General features: G+C 46.1%; 1 protein-coding gene across 6 annotated transcripts in view; it reads right to left on the bottom strand.

The window, feature by feature from the left end:
* PIP5K1B (phosphatidylinositol-4-phosphate 5-kinase type 1 beta) overlaps positions 1–18024 on the bottom strand; it is a 311111-nt gene that overhangs the window by 26087 nt on the left and 267000 nt on the right. For all 6 annotated transcript variants that reach the window (XM_042913813.1, XM_042913809.1, XM_042913812.1 and 3 more), the window contains one exon: positions 286–403. In XM_042913813.1, coding sequence (XP_042769747.1) covers positions 286–403 — 118 coding nt within the window. The remainder of the gene's footprint in view (positions 1–285; positions 404–18024) is intronic.

Genomic DNA, 18024 nt, shown 5'->3' with positions numbered 1-18024 from the left:
GCGTCCGACTTCAGCCCGGGTCACGATCTCGCGGTCCGCGAGTTCGAGCCCCGCGTCGGGCTCTGGGCTGATGGCTCAGAGCCTGGAGCCTGCTTCCGATTCTGTGTCTCCCTCTCTCTCTGCCCCTCCCCCGTTCATGCTCTGTCTCTCTGTCCCAAAAATAAATAAAAAACGTTGAAAAAAAATTAAAAAAAAAACAACCCAAGCATGCCTGTTCTTGTGTCGGCTGAGGCCTGGGTCCGTCTGTCAACCAGAAGGGAAGGGAAAGAAATGAAAATTACTTACTAAATAGACATCAAGCACAGAGGCATTATCATCCTGCATTTCCAGAGCATTGGACTCCGAAGTCAAGTAGATGGTCCCCTCTTCCAAGGTAAATGTTGAACTGGAAGGTAACCCTTTACTGGAAAAACAAAGAAGAATGATGAGCACGTGGCCTCAGGAGCAAAATCCACGGATACTTGCAAAGTTGTGGCTAAAGAAACAGAGTTTGGGAAGGGCTTTCGGGATAAAAAAAAAAAAAAATGATTTTGAGAGTTCAAAGGAAATAAGGTCCTGCCCGGAGATAGGCTCACTTGAGTTTAAGGAATTCGGTGGTGCCAGCAGATTTTTCTGTCTACTTTCCTCCAAGATACTTTAAATTTCTGAGAAGTGATTTGTGGGTCCCCAGCCTTGGGAGGGTGGAGAGCTATAATCCAGAGGCACACGGCTCAGCTCTGACTTTGAGAAATTGGTTCCCACTGCCTACATTTTCCACTTGGAGTATTCATGCTCTGGTAGTTGATAAAGATAACCTTGTGCACCATCCGTAGTGATGATTTCTCTCTGCTGTTCTCTTTTCCTTTTAGGTGGGGAAGGTCCAGTTGTAACCATGGTTCTCAAACGTAAGTGTGCATCAGAATCCCCTGGAGGGTTGGTTAGAACCCAGTTTCCTAGGACCTATACCCCCAGATTTGATGAAGTTGATCTGACACAGAGCCCATCAGTTTGCATTTTTTAAATTAAGTTTATTTATTTGAGACAGAGACCGTGCGTGCAGGGGAGGGGGAGAGAGAGAATCCCAAGCAGGCTCCACAGCACCGTTGGTGCAGAGCCTGATGCAGGGCTCAAACTCCCAAAACTGCAAGATCATGACCTGAGCTGAAACCAAGATTGGGACACTTAACTGACTGAGCCACCCAGGCGGCCCATCAGTTTGCATTTCTAATAAGCTCCAAGGTGAGGCTCATGCTGTTGTCCAAGGCCTACACTCTGCCTGATGATGACTGACGTAGGCACCGAGCACTCTGTGATGTGCTGGTGAAAACAGCCTACGTGTGCCTTTGGTAACAGGAAGGACAAGAGACGCAAAGGAAGGCGGCCAGACAGGCATACTCGTGAGTGAGGTACGAGGGAAAACCACCTTGTTTTGTCATGATGGGAGAGCCACTGGCACCTGTTGAAGTAATCAACCCACTTTGATAGTAGTGACACTGGGAATCGAGCTAGGAGCTCAGGAATGCGCAAGTTAGATCTTTAAACTGGGAATTTTCCACGGGAAGGTTTTGCAAGAACACAGCGTGGCCAACAGCAGTGGAGGAGAGGACTATGGGGGCCCGGTGAGCTGTGGCAAGGGGCTGGCCATCGCCAGGCGGAGCCCACCTGCCAGGGGATGAGAGCAGGAGTGTGGAAGACTGCTCCCTCTCACCTGCCCTGTGACCAGGTCCTGCCACCCTGCAGGGCCCCGCTCCTAGCTCACTGCTTCTGAAAACTCTAGTCCGAAGCCATCCTCTGAGTTTTTTGTTGGAGCCTCCCAGCTCAACAGGAGACTGACAGGACCTTCTAATCCTCTGCCCGTCCCTACTCTGGGAACGACACATCATTTTCTTTCTGTACATGTTTACCCATCAGTTGAAGCTATGTCACATAGTTAGAAATCCTGACCTTTTCAGTACTGGAAAAAAAAAAAAAAAGGATCACTAGAATTGTATGAGTCTTAATAAATCAGGTTCATTTGCATTTTTTCTGATCATAAAAGATACTGAGACAATAACTGTAAAAATACTACAAAAGTAGCGAGAAAGGCACGGGAGTCTCCTGTGGGCCTCTCATTTGGTGATGGGGGGGAACGTGAAAACGAAGGGGTAAAAGCCACTGCACTTTGCCTGGACAGGTTTTCTCTTACATTCTGGACATGGTAGAAAAAAAAAAGTCCTCTTTGTTTTCAAAAACCCCACAGTGTGGGACACACAGTTTGTCCCGAAGGACTTGAAAGAGCAGGGTGAGTGTGACCTCTCTCCATGGAGCTGTTGACTTCATAAACCTTTAACGTTTATTTCTGAGAGAGAGAGGCAGAGTGTGAGTGGGGGAGGGGCAGAGAGAGAGGAAGACACAGCATCCGAAGCAGACTCCAGGCTCCAAGCTGTCAGCACAGAGCCCGACGCGGGGCTCGAACTCACAAACTGTGAGACCCTGACCTGAGCTGAAGTTGGTCGCTCAACCGACTGAGCCACCCAGGCGCCCCATTCTGTAAACCTTTAGAGATTTCTTGGTTTGGTAAACTGTCAGCCTGCAAGGGAAGCTGCTTTGAGAAGCACTGTGTAGCCGTGAATACTGCTCAAGTTATTTTTTGCACCAAAAGTAAGGATGCAGTGATGGGTTTTAAATGACGTTTGCTTTTCAGCTGCTATACTGTCACTCACGAAAGACGAATTATCTACTTAAACATCAAACCAAGAAACAAGGTGGTCAGAGAACATATGAGTGTGGTATGACTTTTGATTTTTATTCCTATTTTTGGGGTTCATTAATTTATTTTTATGTAATTAAAAAGTCTCTAATGGCTTCTGGGGAATTTTATGAACATAGAATTTACTTGGTGAAGTTCAAAGCTAAGTTTTCCCCTTCTTGTCTGAGTTTTTAGTTGTGATATTTAAGAGTATAACCAAGAAGATTCTGGAAGTGATTTTTCACTTCCAGAGGCTCTGTGGAGGCTCTGGAAAGCTCTGTAGGCTCTGTGCCTAAAGTGGGGCTTGAACTCTTGATCAAGAGTTGCATGCTCTGTGGACTGAACCAGCCAGGTGCCCCTGGAAGTGGTTTTTCTTAAAATTAAAAAAATTTTTTAATGGCAATACATGTAGCATAAAATATAGCTAAAAGTCGTGTTCCTTTTTCTCCCATCCTTTTGTGATCCAGTCACTCCCCTGGAAGTAAACTTAAATATTTTTCAATCTAACATTTATCTTCTATTTTTGGTAACTATGAGTAAGCTACTAGCTTACATGTAAGCTACTTACATGGTTGAGAAAAACAGAGTATCCTGTGGGATTTGACAGGTACATGTATCAATTATTTTACCAAAAATACACTGTTATATTATAGAAAACAAGAAATACCAGATTCTCTCTGTTGTTATCTGATCAAATTAGATAAAATCAAACAGATACCAAAAAAAAAAAAAAAAACCCACTCTATTTGTACTGTTTCTCACATGTATCAGGATTCTTTCCTATTCCAACAGAACATTCTGAGCATCATTATATTTGGGGGATGAAAATGAGGCTCATAGGGACTTAAATCCAGGTTACGTAAGGACCTCTTAAAACAATAAAAAGGCAAATCTCCCAGTTGAAAAATGAGTAAAGGATCTGAATAGACACTTATCCAGAGAAGATATACAAATGGCCAATAAGCCAATGAAAAGATGCTCAACATCATCGCTCATTAGGGGAATGCAAAGAAAAACTAAACCAAGATACCACCTTCACACCCATGAGGATGGCTATAAAAAAAGATGCTAACAAGAGCCGGAGAGGATGTGAGGACACGGGAGCCCTCCTCCACTGCTGACGAGGTTGTAGAAAGGTGCAGCTGCTTTGGAAAACAGGGTGGGGGGTCCTGAAAACCAACCGACCCAGGAATCCCACGCCTAGACAAACAGCCAAGACAAATGAAAACATGCGTCCGCACCGAAACCCGTACACGAATGCTCCCAGGACGCAGGCTTCAGAATAGCCCCAAAGTGTTCATAACCCAAATGTCTACCAGTCGATGAACGGGTAAATAAGTCCTACAATGGAATGTCATTCAGCAGAAGAATAACAAAGGTCAGATGTGTGCGACCACATGGGGGAATGTTGAGAACCTTATGCTAAATGGAAGAAACTGGTCCTAAAGGACCACATATTGTATGATTTCACTTATGTGAACCGTAGAGAACAGGCGAATCTAGAAGAGACAGAAGGCAGATGAGTGGTTGCCGGGGGTGAGGTGGGGGGACAACAGGGAATGACCACTATTGGGTGGGAGTTTTCTTTAAGTTTATTTTTATCTATTTTGAGAGAGCATGCTTGGTGACACCCATGTGTGAGGGTCTACAGGTGGGGGAGGGGCGGAGAAAGAAGGGAAGTGAGAATCCCAAGCAGGCTCCATGCTGTCAGCAGACAGCGGACTTGGGGCTCGATCTCACAAGCTGTGAGATAAGGATCTGAGCCGGAATCAAGAGTCGGATGCTTGCGGTGCCCGGGTGACTCAGTCGATTCAGTGCCAGACTTGGTTTTAGCTCAGGTCATGACCTCACGGTTCATGAGATCGAGCCCTGCATTGGGTTGTGTGCTGACGGTGCATAGCCTGCTTGGGATTCTCTTTCCCTTTCTCTCTGCCCTCCCCCACTGGCCCAAGTGTGTTCTCTCTCAAAATAAATGAATAAACATTAAAAAAAAAAAAAAGAAAGAGCTGGGGGCGCTTGGGTGGCTCAGTCGGTTGAGCGACCAACTTCAGCTCAGGTCATGATCGCACAGTTCGTGAGTTCAAGCCCCGTGTCGGGCTCTGTGCTGACAGCTGGGAGCCTGGAGCCTGCTCCGGATTCTGTCTCCCTCGCTCTCTGCCCCTCCCCCACTCACACTCTGTCTCTCTTTCTCTCAAAAATAAACTTTAAAAATAAAAAGTGAAAAACAATTACCATATGATCCATCAATCCCATTTCTGGGTATATACCCCCCAAAAAACTGAAAACGGAGTCTCCTATATTTGTTCACCCCGTGTTACGGGCTAAACATTGTGTCTCCCCTGACCGCCCTCCACCCCACCCCCGTTCATATCCTGACCTCCAGTACTTTACAATGTGTCTATAGATAAAGTCTTTAAAGAGGTAATTAAGGGTAATGAGATCATTGGGAAAGGCTCTAATCCAATATGACTGGTGCCCTTAAGAGATGTGTACGTGCACAAAAGACGTATAAAAGACCGTGTGAAGACACGCGAGGGACCTCAGAAGAAACCAAACTTGCTGCCATCTTGATCTTGGACTTCTTGTCCCCAGAGGTATAAGAAAATACATTTCTGGTGTTTAAGCTACCTAGTCAATGCAGCGTTGTTAAGGCAGCCCTAGTGAACAAATACAATACACCCTTGTTCACAGGGGCCAACAGGCAGAAGCAAATCAAATTGTCCACCGATGGAGGAAACAGATAAACAAAATGTGATACATACGCACAAGGTGGAATTATTCAGCCTTGAAAAGGAAGTGAATTCTGACACGTTAATGGGTGAATCTGTAGAACATGGAACCAAGTGAAATGAGCCAGGCATTAGAATACAGATATTGTATCAATCTACTTACATGAGGCATCTAGAGTAATTCAACTCACAGAGGTAGAAAGATGAATGAACCGTGGTTGCCAGGGGCTGGGGGAATGGGGAGTCACTTCATGGGGACATTCAGTTCTGCAAGATGAAAAGAGTTCTGGACGGGTGCCTGGGTGGTTCAGGAGGCTGAGCGTCTGACTTAGGTCATGATCTCACATGGTGAGGTCATGATCTCACAACCCGTGAGTTTGAGCCCCATGTCGGGCTCTGTTCTGACAGCTCAGAGCCTGGAGTCTGCCTTGGATTCTGTGTCTCCCTCTCTCTCTGCTCCTCCCCCCATTTGCACTCTGTGTGTGTGTGTGTGTGTCTCTCAAAAATAAATAAACATTAAAAAAATTAAATGACGAAGATGGGAAATTTTATGGTAAATGCACATAATTAACAAGTTACTTAAGCTTCCAACATTTCAATTTAAAAAATGACATAAGAACTCTGCAAAATGCATACAGCCCTATGTCAATCATCAGGCATTGATACACTTAAGTCCCACTGAATGCACTCGAAATAATCTGACATTAATACATCTTGGCACTGAGCTACATGACCAATCCACTAATCTTTATATTTGCTATCCTCCTTATTTAGTACATAGTGAGATCCGAGCACAGAACTGACATGTTACCTCCCTAAAACTATTATGTCAGGTACTAACTACCGCCTGAGAAAAGGGGAGAATGCATTTTAGGAAAACAGATACCTGAGCTGATAACGCAGCACAGGCAGACTGGGAACTTTGGAACGAGACAGTTTTGAATTCTGGCTCATGTGCGTGGTTGTGGGTGATACTGGGTAACTTTTTTAACCTCTCTGGAACTCTGGAACTAGAAGCTCCAGTTTCCCACATATAAAATGAGAACAATATCAAACATGCAAGGTTGTTGGAGGGATTAGCCTCCTGCATGTACCACACAAACACCCTTTTATGCACGCTGTGGTCTAGGGGCCAGGAGGGAGCAGAGATGAAAATCAATGTCTCTGCCTCATGGAATTTACATAGTATTGAGGAAGGCAAATACTTCAAGCACAGAAAAGAGATACAAGGGAGGGAGGGGCGTAGACCATCTGTACACAGCAAACTCTCCCTGCTCTTCCAGTGGAGTTTTAAGGCTCTCAGGCATGAGTTGGACACTAGGGGACACGTGTATGTCCCCTCTACTCCATGGGACACTATCCTGCCCTCTGTAGTATCCCACTGAAGTACCTATTCCTGGGCCGGGACAGGTACCCCACTCCCTGACAGCTCTCTCTAATGATCACAGGCTAACTGCCCCACTCATTTCTTGGCTTCTCTAACCTCTTTTCTTTTTTTCTTTTTTTAATTTTTTTTAAACATCTATTTATTTTTGAGACAGAGAGAGACAGAGCATGAACGGGGGAGGGTCAGAGAGAGAGAGGGAGACACAGAATCTGAAACAGGCTCCAGGCTCTGAGCTGTCATCACAGAGCCCGACGCGGGGCTTGACCTCACAGACGGCAAGATCATGACCCGAGCTGAAGTCGGATGCCTAACCGACTGAGCTACCCAGGCGCCCCTCTTTTATTTTTTTCAAAAACACTTTTAATGTTTATTTCTGAGACAGAGAGAGAGAGCGAGCGAGCGTGCAAATGGGGAGGGGCAGAGAGAAGGGGAGAGAAAGAATCCCAAGAATCTCTGTGCTGTCAGCACAGAGTCGGACATAGGGCTTGATGTCACAGACCATGAGATCAAGACCTGAGCTGAAGTCGAGAGTCCGACGCTTAACCGACTGAGCCACCCAGGCGCCCCTTGTCTAACCCTTTTTAAAGGTGGGAGACGGGTAGTCAGCTACCAGTTGCACAACTGGTTTTTGCCCACTTGCTTTTCAAGTCCTGCACGTTTGTTTTGGGCTTCAGTTGAAGCTGATAATAAAAACAATTCATTTTAACATTCTGTTATGTTTTTAGCCAAGAGATTAATAAAGGTCAGAGACACCATTGAAGATAAAGCTGTATCTTTGCTAATCAAGAAGCGCTTCACATAGAATACAAATACAAAGTTATTTGTGCCACAGAACCTTTCCACTGTATCCTTGAATGTGCATGCGAACGTCCATTGCTACTTCAAAAAATTAGTGAAATGTAATTATTAAAATAGGGAGGGGAGCCTGGGTGGCTCAGTAGGGTAAGCGTCTGGCTTTGGCTCAGGTCATGATCTCACAGTTTGTGGGTTCGAGTCCCATGTTGGGCTCTGTGCTGACAGCTCGGAGCCTGGAGCCTGCTTGGGATTCTGGGTCTCCCTTTCTTTCTGCCCCTCCCCTGCTCACACTCTGTTTCTCTCTCTCAAAAATAAATAAACATTAAAAAAAAATTTTTTTTTTAAATAGGGAGATAATACAAGAATAAACCATCCAACAGAGCCACCTGGATCCACTGCCTGCAGCCATTTCCTCCGTCCTTGGAGATGCCTTGAGGAGTAAAGGTAAGATTAGTTCTAAAGAGAATTTTCCCTTAAATGCCTGAGCCACTGGTCAATTTCATGTTTGTTTCTCTACCATTCCGACATTAGGGGACATTCTTGCTCCTTAGCCCTGTTTTCTTACTGCACTGTAGATTTCCTGGGCATTAGAAATTGGAATCAATTTCTAATTTGACAGATTTCCAAAGTCCTTTTTAGGGGTCACTGTAAGAGCATCTCTCTTGGGAGCAATGCCCTTTGAAAGCCCAGTGGTTGTGGGAGAGGACCTGCCATTCCTTAGCCTCCAGCTCCGGAAGATCCATTTCTAGAAGCGATGTTACTTGGCTGGGTTGAAGAGTCTGGCTGCCTGCCTGGGTTCTGCACCATCAACTTTTGCCACAATTCCCTCAGTTCAGACTGAGGGCTAATTGAGACTAATTTGCAACAAGGCATCCAGGAAACTGTTAATCTCCCCAGTTCTGTTCTTCCCTTGTAAAATCAAAGGAACTGCCAATACTCTGCAGCTGCTCAGGGCTCAGCTCTCTGCACACGGTGCAAACTTGTCATAGGGAAGCTGTTTGGGAGGGGGCATTTCACCCCCTGCAGGGACGGCGGGGGGGGGGGGGGGGGCGGAGAGACAGACATTAATGGTTCTCTGATGTCACACAATGTTACGAGCAACATTACTTTGGCTTCATTGGAGAGCACCAGCCAGCCTGCCCTGCTGAAAACAGTCATCGATGATTTTATAGCCTGGAACACTCTGATTTCTGTTTGCAGACCTAATGAGTGTTTTATGGCTAATTCTCAAGGGGGCATTTGCTCAGGGGGCACATGGTATGATCCACAGTTTTTTTTCTTTAAACGTTGACCTCTCAGGAGCGCCTGGCTGGCTCAGTTAAGTGTCTGATTTCAGCTCATGTCATGATATCATGGTTCGCGGGGTCGAGCCCTGCACTGGGCTCCACGCTGACAGCCAGGAGCCTGCTTGGGATTCTCTGTCTCCCTCTCTCTCTGCCCCTCCCTGCTCATGCTCTCTCCAAATAAACTAAAAAAATAAAATAAAGTTAACCTCTCAGTGCCTTTATCTTCTCATCTTCTTTTATCAAAGTAACAAAAAATATATCACATGATATAAATGACATAAGATGAAAATACTTTCCTGTCCTGACTCCCAACCTACCCCCTTCCTTGGTGGGGGGCAGCTCCTGGAGTGATTTCACTTTTTAAAAACGTTTACTTTTTATTTATTTTTAATGTTTATTTATTTTTCACAGAGACAGAGCATGAGCGGGGGAAGGGCACAGAGAGAAGGAGACAGAATCGGAAGCAGACTCCAGGCTCCGAGCCATCAGCACAGAGCCCCACGCGGGGCTTGTCAACTGCGAGATCATGACCTGGGCCAAAATCAAAAGTCGGAAGCTTAACTGACTGAGCCACTTAGGTGCCACTTAGGTGGAGATTTTAGTGTTCTTTCTCTCGTGGTTTTATTTAAGCCATTTTCTTTTGGAAACATCTCAGCACTGAAGAGAGGGGCAGGAAATAAAAGTAGCTGGACAATGGTATTGTCTTTTTTTTTTTTCCCCCATATTTAGCCACTTTTTCCACTTAACATGGCAGAAATAACCGTCCCCAGTGATTTCTCTTTTTAGCATTTCTGGTGGTTCTCAACCCTCAATAGGAAGGACATACACCTTTCCTACACGGCACTTCCTCCCAATAGCTGCTATTTATATTTAGTATGTAACTATGAATGATACACTTAATAACCTTTTAAAATTCCATTAAGCATATGCCATGTATCTTTAACTTCTCATATTATTTCATCTTTGTTCCTGCCCTCCTCTCTCGCTTTGTATCAGACACACTTAAAAAGTTTTTCCTCTCTACTTTGTCATATCTGTTAACGTTTATATTCTATCTTGTAGCTATAACCACAGTTTTCCTGCTTTGTCCATGGATTGTTTCTAAAATTAGAAAACTGACATGCAGATTTATATTATCAGGGCTATGGAAATATTGTTCATGCCTGGCCAACAGGGAGTCACTGTTCTGTTTCCCCACTCTGGATTCAAAACCACGCTTGCTGGGCTGTGTAAAGAAAAATATTTGCAACCACAAGGTTAAATGGAGTTATCTTTGACAAAGCAGGAAAGAGTATCCAATGGAAAAAAGTCTCTGTAACAAATGGTGCTGGGAGAACTGGACAGCAACATGCAGAATGAAAATAGACCACTTTCTTACACCATACACAAAAATAAACTCAAAATAGATGAAGGACCTGAAAGTAAGACAGGAAAGCATCAAAACCCTAGAGGAGAAAGCAGAAAAAAAACCTCTCTGACCTCAGCTGCAGCAATTTCTTACTTGACACATCTCCAAAGGCAAGGGAATTAAAAGCAAAAATGAACTATTGGGATCTCATCAAGATAAAAAGTTTCTGCACCGCAAAGGAAACAATCAACAAAACTAAAAGGCAACTGATGGAATGGGAAAAGATATTTGCAAATGACTTATCGGACAAGGGGCTAGTATCCAAAATCTATAAAGACCTCACCAAACTCCACACCTGAAAAACACGTAATCCAGTGAAGAAATGGGCAGAAGACATGAATAGACAATTTTCCAAAGAAGACATCCAGATGGCCAACAGACACATGAAAAGATGCTCACCGTCACTCCTCATCAGGGAAATAGAAATGAAAACCACACTGAGATATCACCTCACGCCAGTCAGAGTGGCAAAAAAGAACACATCAGGAGACTGTAGATGCTGGAGAGGATGTGGAGAAATGGGAACCCTCTTGCACTGTTGGTAGGAATGCAAACTGGTGCAGCTGCTCTGGAAAACAGTGTGGAGGTTCCTCAAAAAATTAAAAATAGATCTACCCTGCTACCCAGCAATAGCGCTGCTAGGAATTTACCCAAGGGATACAGAAGGGCTGATGCATAGGGGCACTTGTATCCCAATGTTTACAGCAGCACTTTCAACAATAGCCAAATTATGGAAAGAGCCTAAATATCCATCAACTGATGAATGGACAAAGAAAATGTTTATATATACAATGGAATACTACTTAGCAATGAGAAAGAATGAAATCCTAGTATTTGCAATAATGTGGATGGAACTGGAGAGTATTATACTAAGTGAAATAAGTCAGAGAAAGATACCATATGTTTTCACTCATATGTGGATCTTGAGAAATGTAACAGAAGACCATGGGGGAGGGGGAGGGGGAAAAAAGTTACAGAGAGGGAGGGAGGCAAACCATAAGAGACTTTCAAGGACTGAGAACAAACCAAGGGTAGATGAGCGGGGGCGGGGGGGGGGGTGTTGAGGAGAGGGGAAAGGCGTTGATGGGCAGGGAGGAGGCCACTTGTTGGGATGAGCACTGGAAATGAATTTGACAATAAATTACATTAGAAAAAATGGAGTCATCTTTTTAGTTTTGCTTAGATTCACCATGTTTTAGGCTGCTTCACCTTGGGGGGTGTTTTTGCCCTTTAGAAATGTACTCCCTGCCATGGGGATTAAACCCAGAGAGAGAGAATGGACTACTAGCCCTGCTCCTGGGATCGTTAGTTATTGGTCTGGGCAGGTCCTGACACTGAGCCCGGGCTTCCTCGTGTATATCGGGAGTGATAGGCCCCGCCCCCCTCATGGGGTCATCCAGGGGACCAGGTCAGAGGGTCATGCTCTTCCGTCCAAATGCAAAGCAGCAGCACCTTGAGTTTCACCTCTCAAAACTGCACCTGGTCCGTGGTGGGGGTGGGGCTTGGACGCGACCTGCCTGCACAGATTTATTCTAACATTTTGCAAAGAATCCGTTTCTGCTCTTTTGAGTTTAGCCGCCAGAACGTTAACTGATGAGAAAAGCGGACAGGAAAGATCTCCCTGTAGAGAAAACCCACAAGGGCAGCCAAGTCTCACTTACAGGCTGCAAATACTTGTTCGGGCCTAGGGAGGGATGCCGCGTAGGGGCACGCACTTCTGATGCGATCCAACGCCCCGCCCCTCTCAGAAAAGCTCCCCTCTCGGCGCTATGGTTGGGGGGTGGGGGGCTGAGGCAGCCATGGGGTGGGGAACGCTGAACCATGGGCCCCGCTTGCAGCCCGGGTAGAGTCAGCCTGCAGGTGCCAGGGCGGCGCGCCTCCTCCAGGGTGAGCTCCTGGGCTGAGCGTGCAGGCGGGTCTGCGAGACTCCCCGGGGTGGCCCCCTGACACGTGGGGAGCCCTCGGCCACGGTCAGGGCATCTCGAATGCTTCAGCCACCCAGATCCCAAACCACGCAGGGGGCTTCCAGAGAGATCTGCTGCTCCCTCTCTGCCTTTTCTGCAGGCCAGCCACGGGCCGCGCGGTGCTCTCCCACTTCTGCTACTTTTAGACGCGGAGGCCGCGTGTACCCGGGGGGGGGGGGGGGGGGCGGTCGGAGCGGTCACTGTCTGGAGAATCCACTGAGGGCTGCCCTGTGGGGCTCCTGCTCTGGGTGAACCTGCCTGTCTCCTCACAGAGGTGAGCGCCCGAGGTGCCAAGCCTGCGGCAGACGCAGCACCCAGGGCGGCACTTTGACCCGGCAGGTGAAGAGACAAGTGAACGAGGGGCCGCCAGGTCCCGGAGTTCGGGGAACAGGAATCTGTGCCGCTGCTCCCGGTTCTAAGAGCTGGGGGCAGCTGAGCGCCCCTCCCCAACCACCCCGCCCCCAGCAGCTGAGAAACACACGCAAGAATGAGGAGCATGGGGTGGGGAGGGGTTAGAGGAAGAAACCTCTTCCAGAAAGGAACCCTCCTTCAAGTTCAGGGACCTCTCCCACCATGTATTTCTAGGAAATTTATTTTTCTTCCCATACGCCTTTAAGCTGGCCTTGGTCACTGACATCGATGTCGATGCTGTGATTATTTCATTTAATGCATTATTTCATTTAATTGGTCAAGATAACCCTGTTAGGTTGGGTCTCCTCCTATTTGTAACGTGAGTATTCAGACGAAGTCCTCGAACCACATTATTATTCCATTAATAATGATGGAATTATTAAACCACCATTAATAAATGGTGGCCCCTGGATTCCACCCAGGCCTGATGACTGGAGCCACGCCCTACACATATTGCCTCCAAATAGCCAACTACTGCAGAGAAATAGGCGTTTGCTGTGCTTCTAAGATATTCAGCTTCTGCGTGAAATCAAAGGAGAATGTCTCCATGACCGTGGGCGTCCTGACTGGGAAGGGGCAGGAGGGAACTTTCTAGTGTGAAGGGAATGTTCTTTATCTTGATCTGGTGATGGTCACCTGTGTGTATACATCTGTCAAAATTTGTGGAACGACACACTTGAGGCTTGTGCATTTTACCATATACAAATTATATTCCAATAATGAACCGTCAGCATGAAAACTGTATCTGCTTTTCTACTCTGAAACTAAGTCGTTCCTCCAAAAGTAGACTGAGTGCCTACTTTGTTCCAGGGACTGTGCTAAAAGCAAAACATAAGTCAGTAAATAGTTTATACATGGCTGGGTCAATGACTTAAGTCTTTGAAAAAAATAGGAAAAATACATAATGATTGCTAAAAAAAAAAAAAAAAAAAGCAAGTAAGTACATATATTATCATTATAAAATATAAAAAAACCAAAAACCAAAAATTAAAAACCTTGACAATCAAAGAAATTTCTCCCGGGCTTTACAATGAATCATTTCTGTTCTCTTGGAAAAACATGTTTTCTGTTCAATCTGGCAGACGTTAGTATCAGAATTAATTTCCTTCCCAGAGTGCTTATGCATGGAGTTGAGAGATAATCTATTTAAGTAGGTCCCAGAGGTAAAGCTTAGGGGGATAAAACAAATTCTAATATGAGCAGTCCACGAAAACACCCCCAGGTAAGTGGCAGGCACTGAAAAGAGGTGATTGTGCTCTAGCTTCAGCAAAGCACCACAAAGGCACCAGGAATTTGAGACCTTTTGTATCCCAGGGGGCCCATGGCCGCCATGGCTGGGGGAAGCAATATGGGACGTGGAAGAATGACCCAGAACAAGAGGCAGGGTAGCTGAGTTCTTGGTACTCACAAGTTGTGTGTGCTGTGAGGACACACAGGAGCTAAGGAGTGAGGAGACCCACTTAATATACCGGGGCTCCCGTTTCCTCCTCTGTAAACATCAGGGCTTTGAATTTGATGAGGTCCTTCCAGCTTTGGAAAGCTTGGATTCTAAGCCTAGTTGGCCATCTCTCAACTTCCCCAGAAACCAAAGCTTGAGATCAGAGTAGCATATCAGAAAGTCTGAAATCAGGATGCTGAAATGGAGGTGCCTTTTGCTGTCTAAGGTGCTGGAGGTGCCTTTTGCTGTCAGTTTCAGAGAAACTGAACAGGAAGACATTCATTCCCAACATCAGCGCAATATACTGCACCTCAGTGATGTAACTAACTCCTACTACAGATGATGTCAGGCAGCCAGATATTCTGCTCTTTACACTTACTTGCTACAAGGATTGGAAAAAATAGTCCAGAAAAGCAAAGCTTCATTCAGAGAGATGGTGTTACGGGTTGAATTGTGTCCCTTAAAATTCCTATGTTGAAGTCCTGGCCTCCTGGACCTCAAAATGTGACTTTATTTGAAAACAGGGTCATGGCGGATATAACGAAGACGAGTTCACACTAGAGTAGGGCGGGGTCTAATGCAGTCTAACTGATGTCTGCGCAGGCACACGGGGAGACCACCCTGTGAGCCCGAAGAACAGACCGGGGTGATGCTTCTGTAAGCCAAGGAATGCCAAAGCCTGCAGACCACCAGGGGACAAGATGGAGCAGATTCTCCCGCAGAGGCTCTGGAAGGAAACAACACTACCAACGTGTCAGGCATCCGGTCTCCAGAACCTTGAGACAATACATTGCCGTGGAAGCCACCCAAGCGTGTGGCAATTGGTTGTAGCATTCCTAGAGACCCCATACAGGGGTATAAACGTTTCCAGGAAAACCTTGCCTTGGCAAATAGGCTGGCTCACTAAAACTCACTCTCCCTTCCCTTCCCCCTTAACACCAGTAACCTTAACCTTCAGGAAGTTAGTATTTTGGGGGATCTGAGAAAAGTACTATTCCTCTTCTCTACTGGACATTACGTTTTCTAGCTTTAAAAAGAAAGGCCCTACCCTCAGTAAAATCCACCAAGCATTTGTTGAGCCTTTATTATTTACCAGAAATCTTTAGGTAATATTTGCGCCTTAGCTTTTAGAGTTTACTCAGGCCTTCTGTATACCAATGGGCTAAAAATGCAGAGGGCTGAAATGACTACCCTCAGCAGAAACGTGGCCTCATTTGGTCAGCATCCAAATTACTATTACTTAAAAGTCCGCAGAAGCTGCTGGAAAAAATAATATGAGAACAGATGATAAGGCAGCTTTGCTTTCAAAGACGTGTATTGTAACCAGAACCGTTCAGGGCTATCGGAAAACCACAAGCAGAATTGATTTTCAGTGTGGCTGCTGGCTTCAGAGATGTTCGGAATGACAAGTTTTCTCGTGTGTGGCTAGGCCAGTGCCAGACTAATTATAAGCTCTGATTTGAATGACTGGGAAATGTCGCATAAACTACCTGTGTCTGCTGGATAGGGCAACACCCCGTCCTGAGTCATTAGAAACATAAGCAGTTTAGGGGCAGAGGAATCGAAAGTGCTCCAGTGGGCAGAGAAAGGGCGGTACCTGGCTGGGAAGATTTGGGAGGTGTTCAGCATTGGCATCTCTAAAAGGAACAACTTGGACTTATTTTCCTTTCCTTTCTTTTTTTTTTTTTAATGTTTATTTGTTTCTGAAAGACAGAGAGAGACAGAGCCCAAGCAGGGGTGGGGCAGAGAGAGAGGGGGACACAGAATCCGAAGCAGGCTCCAGGCTCTGAGCTGTCAGCACAGAGCCCGACGTGGGGCTCGAACTCACGAACTGCGAGATCATGACCCGAGCCGAAGTCAGACGTTCAACCGACTCAGCCACCCAGGCGCCCCTTATTTTCATTTTCAAATCATGACTGGGCTTTAATCTCAGGCAGTGACTCCTCGTCCCAAGACCCTTCCTATAATATAAGGAACAAAACTAAGTGCTTTATTTTTAAAACAAAAATTTTTTAAATGTTTTTATTTATTCTTGAGACAGAGAGAGACAGAGCATGAGCAGGGGAGGGGCAGAGAGAGAGAGAGGGAGACACAGAATGTGAAGCAGGCTCCAGGATCTGAGCTGTCAGCAGAGAGCCCAATGCGGGGTTTGAACTCACGGACTGTGAGATCATGACCTGAGCTGAAGTCGGACGCCCAACTGACTGAGCCACCCAGGCACCCCTAAGTGCTGTATTTTTTAAAATTTTTGCTTATTTTTGAAAGAGAGAGAGAGAGCACGAGTAGGGAGGGACCGAGGGAGACAGAATCCGAAGCAGGCTCCAGGCTCTGAGCTGTCAGCACAGAGCCCGATGCGGGGCTTGAACTCATGAACTGTGATCTCACGACCTGAGCCGAAGTTGGACACTCAACCAACCGAGCCACCCGGGCACCCCAAACCTAAGTGATTTAAAAGCAAAGTCAATTTACCCACTTAAATAGCGGTCCTCAAACTTTAATACACATTAGGGTCACCCACAGGCCCAGGGAGTGATGTTTTAAACAACCTGTTTCTGAAGCAGGTGATTACACCTCAAGAAATACTGCCTTACAGACAATGAAACTAAACAACGGCATGATCTCATTTCTATGTGGAGTCTCAAAAAGTCAGCTGTGTAGAAACACAGAGTACATCGGGGGCTGCCAAGAGCAAGGGGATGGGACGTGCTGGCCAAAGACGGCAAAGTCGCAGTTCTGTGGGATGAGGAAGTCTAGAGGTGTAGATGTAACAAGCTGACCACAGCTTATACAACTGTATTATATACTGGCCATTTGCTGAGAGTGGATTTCAGGTGCTCCCGTGACAGACACACAGACACGCACACGACACACGCACACGGTGGCACAATCTTCCAGCTCTAGGAGAAAGAAGTCCTGAGGGAGGATATCACGTACGGTGACTCTAGTCAACAACACTGCATTGTATATCTGAAAGGTACTAAGAGAGGAGACCTCATAGAAAACAACCCCCTCCCCCGCAGCCAATCCAAACCAACCAATAAAAAACAAAGAGACGAACAACACAGTCCCTACCTTCAAGAGTCCCTATCGGGGGGGGGGGGGGGGGGAAGGAAACAGACAAGCTAACACGTGGGCAAGGAGAACCAAGCTCTCGGTCTCAAAGCAACCAACAAACAAAATAACAACGTGAGATGGGTATGTTAGCTGGCTGGACCACAGTGGTAATTTCACTGTGTGTATGGATCAAATCATATTAGAAGTCTTAAAGATACACACTGAAAAATGCTTGCTTCTTTATTTAGAGAGAAAGAGAGACAGAGCGTGCATGTGAGCAGGGGAGGGACAAAGAGAGAAGGAGAGAGAGAATCCCAAGCAGGCTCCATGCTGTCAGCGCAAACCCTCACTTGGGGCTCGATCTCATGAAGCGTGAGATCATGTCCCGAGCCTAAATCAAGAGTCAGACGCTCAACTGACTGAGCCACCCAGGTGCCCTGACATACACCTTTTTATTAATTGTACGTTATAAAAGCAAACGAATTCTAGGGGAGAACAGTTTGTAATCGCACATGCAAAGAATAGGAAGTAGGAGAATAAGTTGCCAATGTATTTGGCATGATAAAACTTTGACGAGTTGCACACGTACTATTTCCTATGTAACCTTTTCACAAAAGTACTTTGCAGAGATGTGTCACAGGCATTCAAAATTAATGTTATTGGGGCGCCTGGGTGGCGCAGTCGGTTAAGCGTCCGACTTCAGCCAGGTCACGATCTCGCAGTGAGTTCGAGCCCCGCGTCAGGCTCTGGGCTGATGGCTCGGAGCCTGGAGCCTGTTTCCGATTCTGTGTCTCCCTCTCTCTCTGCCCCTCCCCCATTCATGCTCTGTCTCTCTCTGTCCCAAA

Source organism: Panthera leo, chromosome D4, assembly GCF_018350215.1.
Source record: "Panthera leo isolate Ple1 chromosome D4, P.leo_Ple1_pat1.1, whole genome shotgun sequence".
In the NCBI taxonomy this organism is placed as follows: Eukaryota; Metazoa; Chordata; class Mammalia; order Carnivora; family Felidae; genus Panthera; species Panthera leo.
This window is presented reverse-complemented; position numbering and strand designations above follow the sequence as displayed.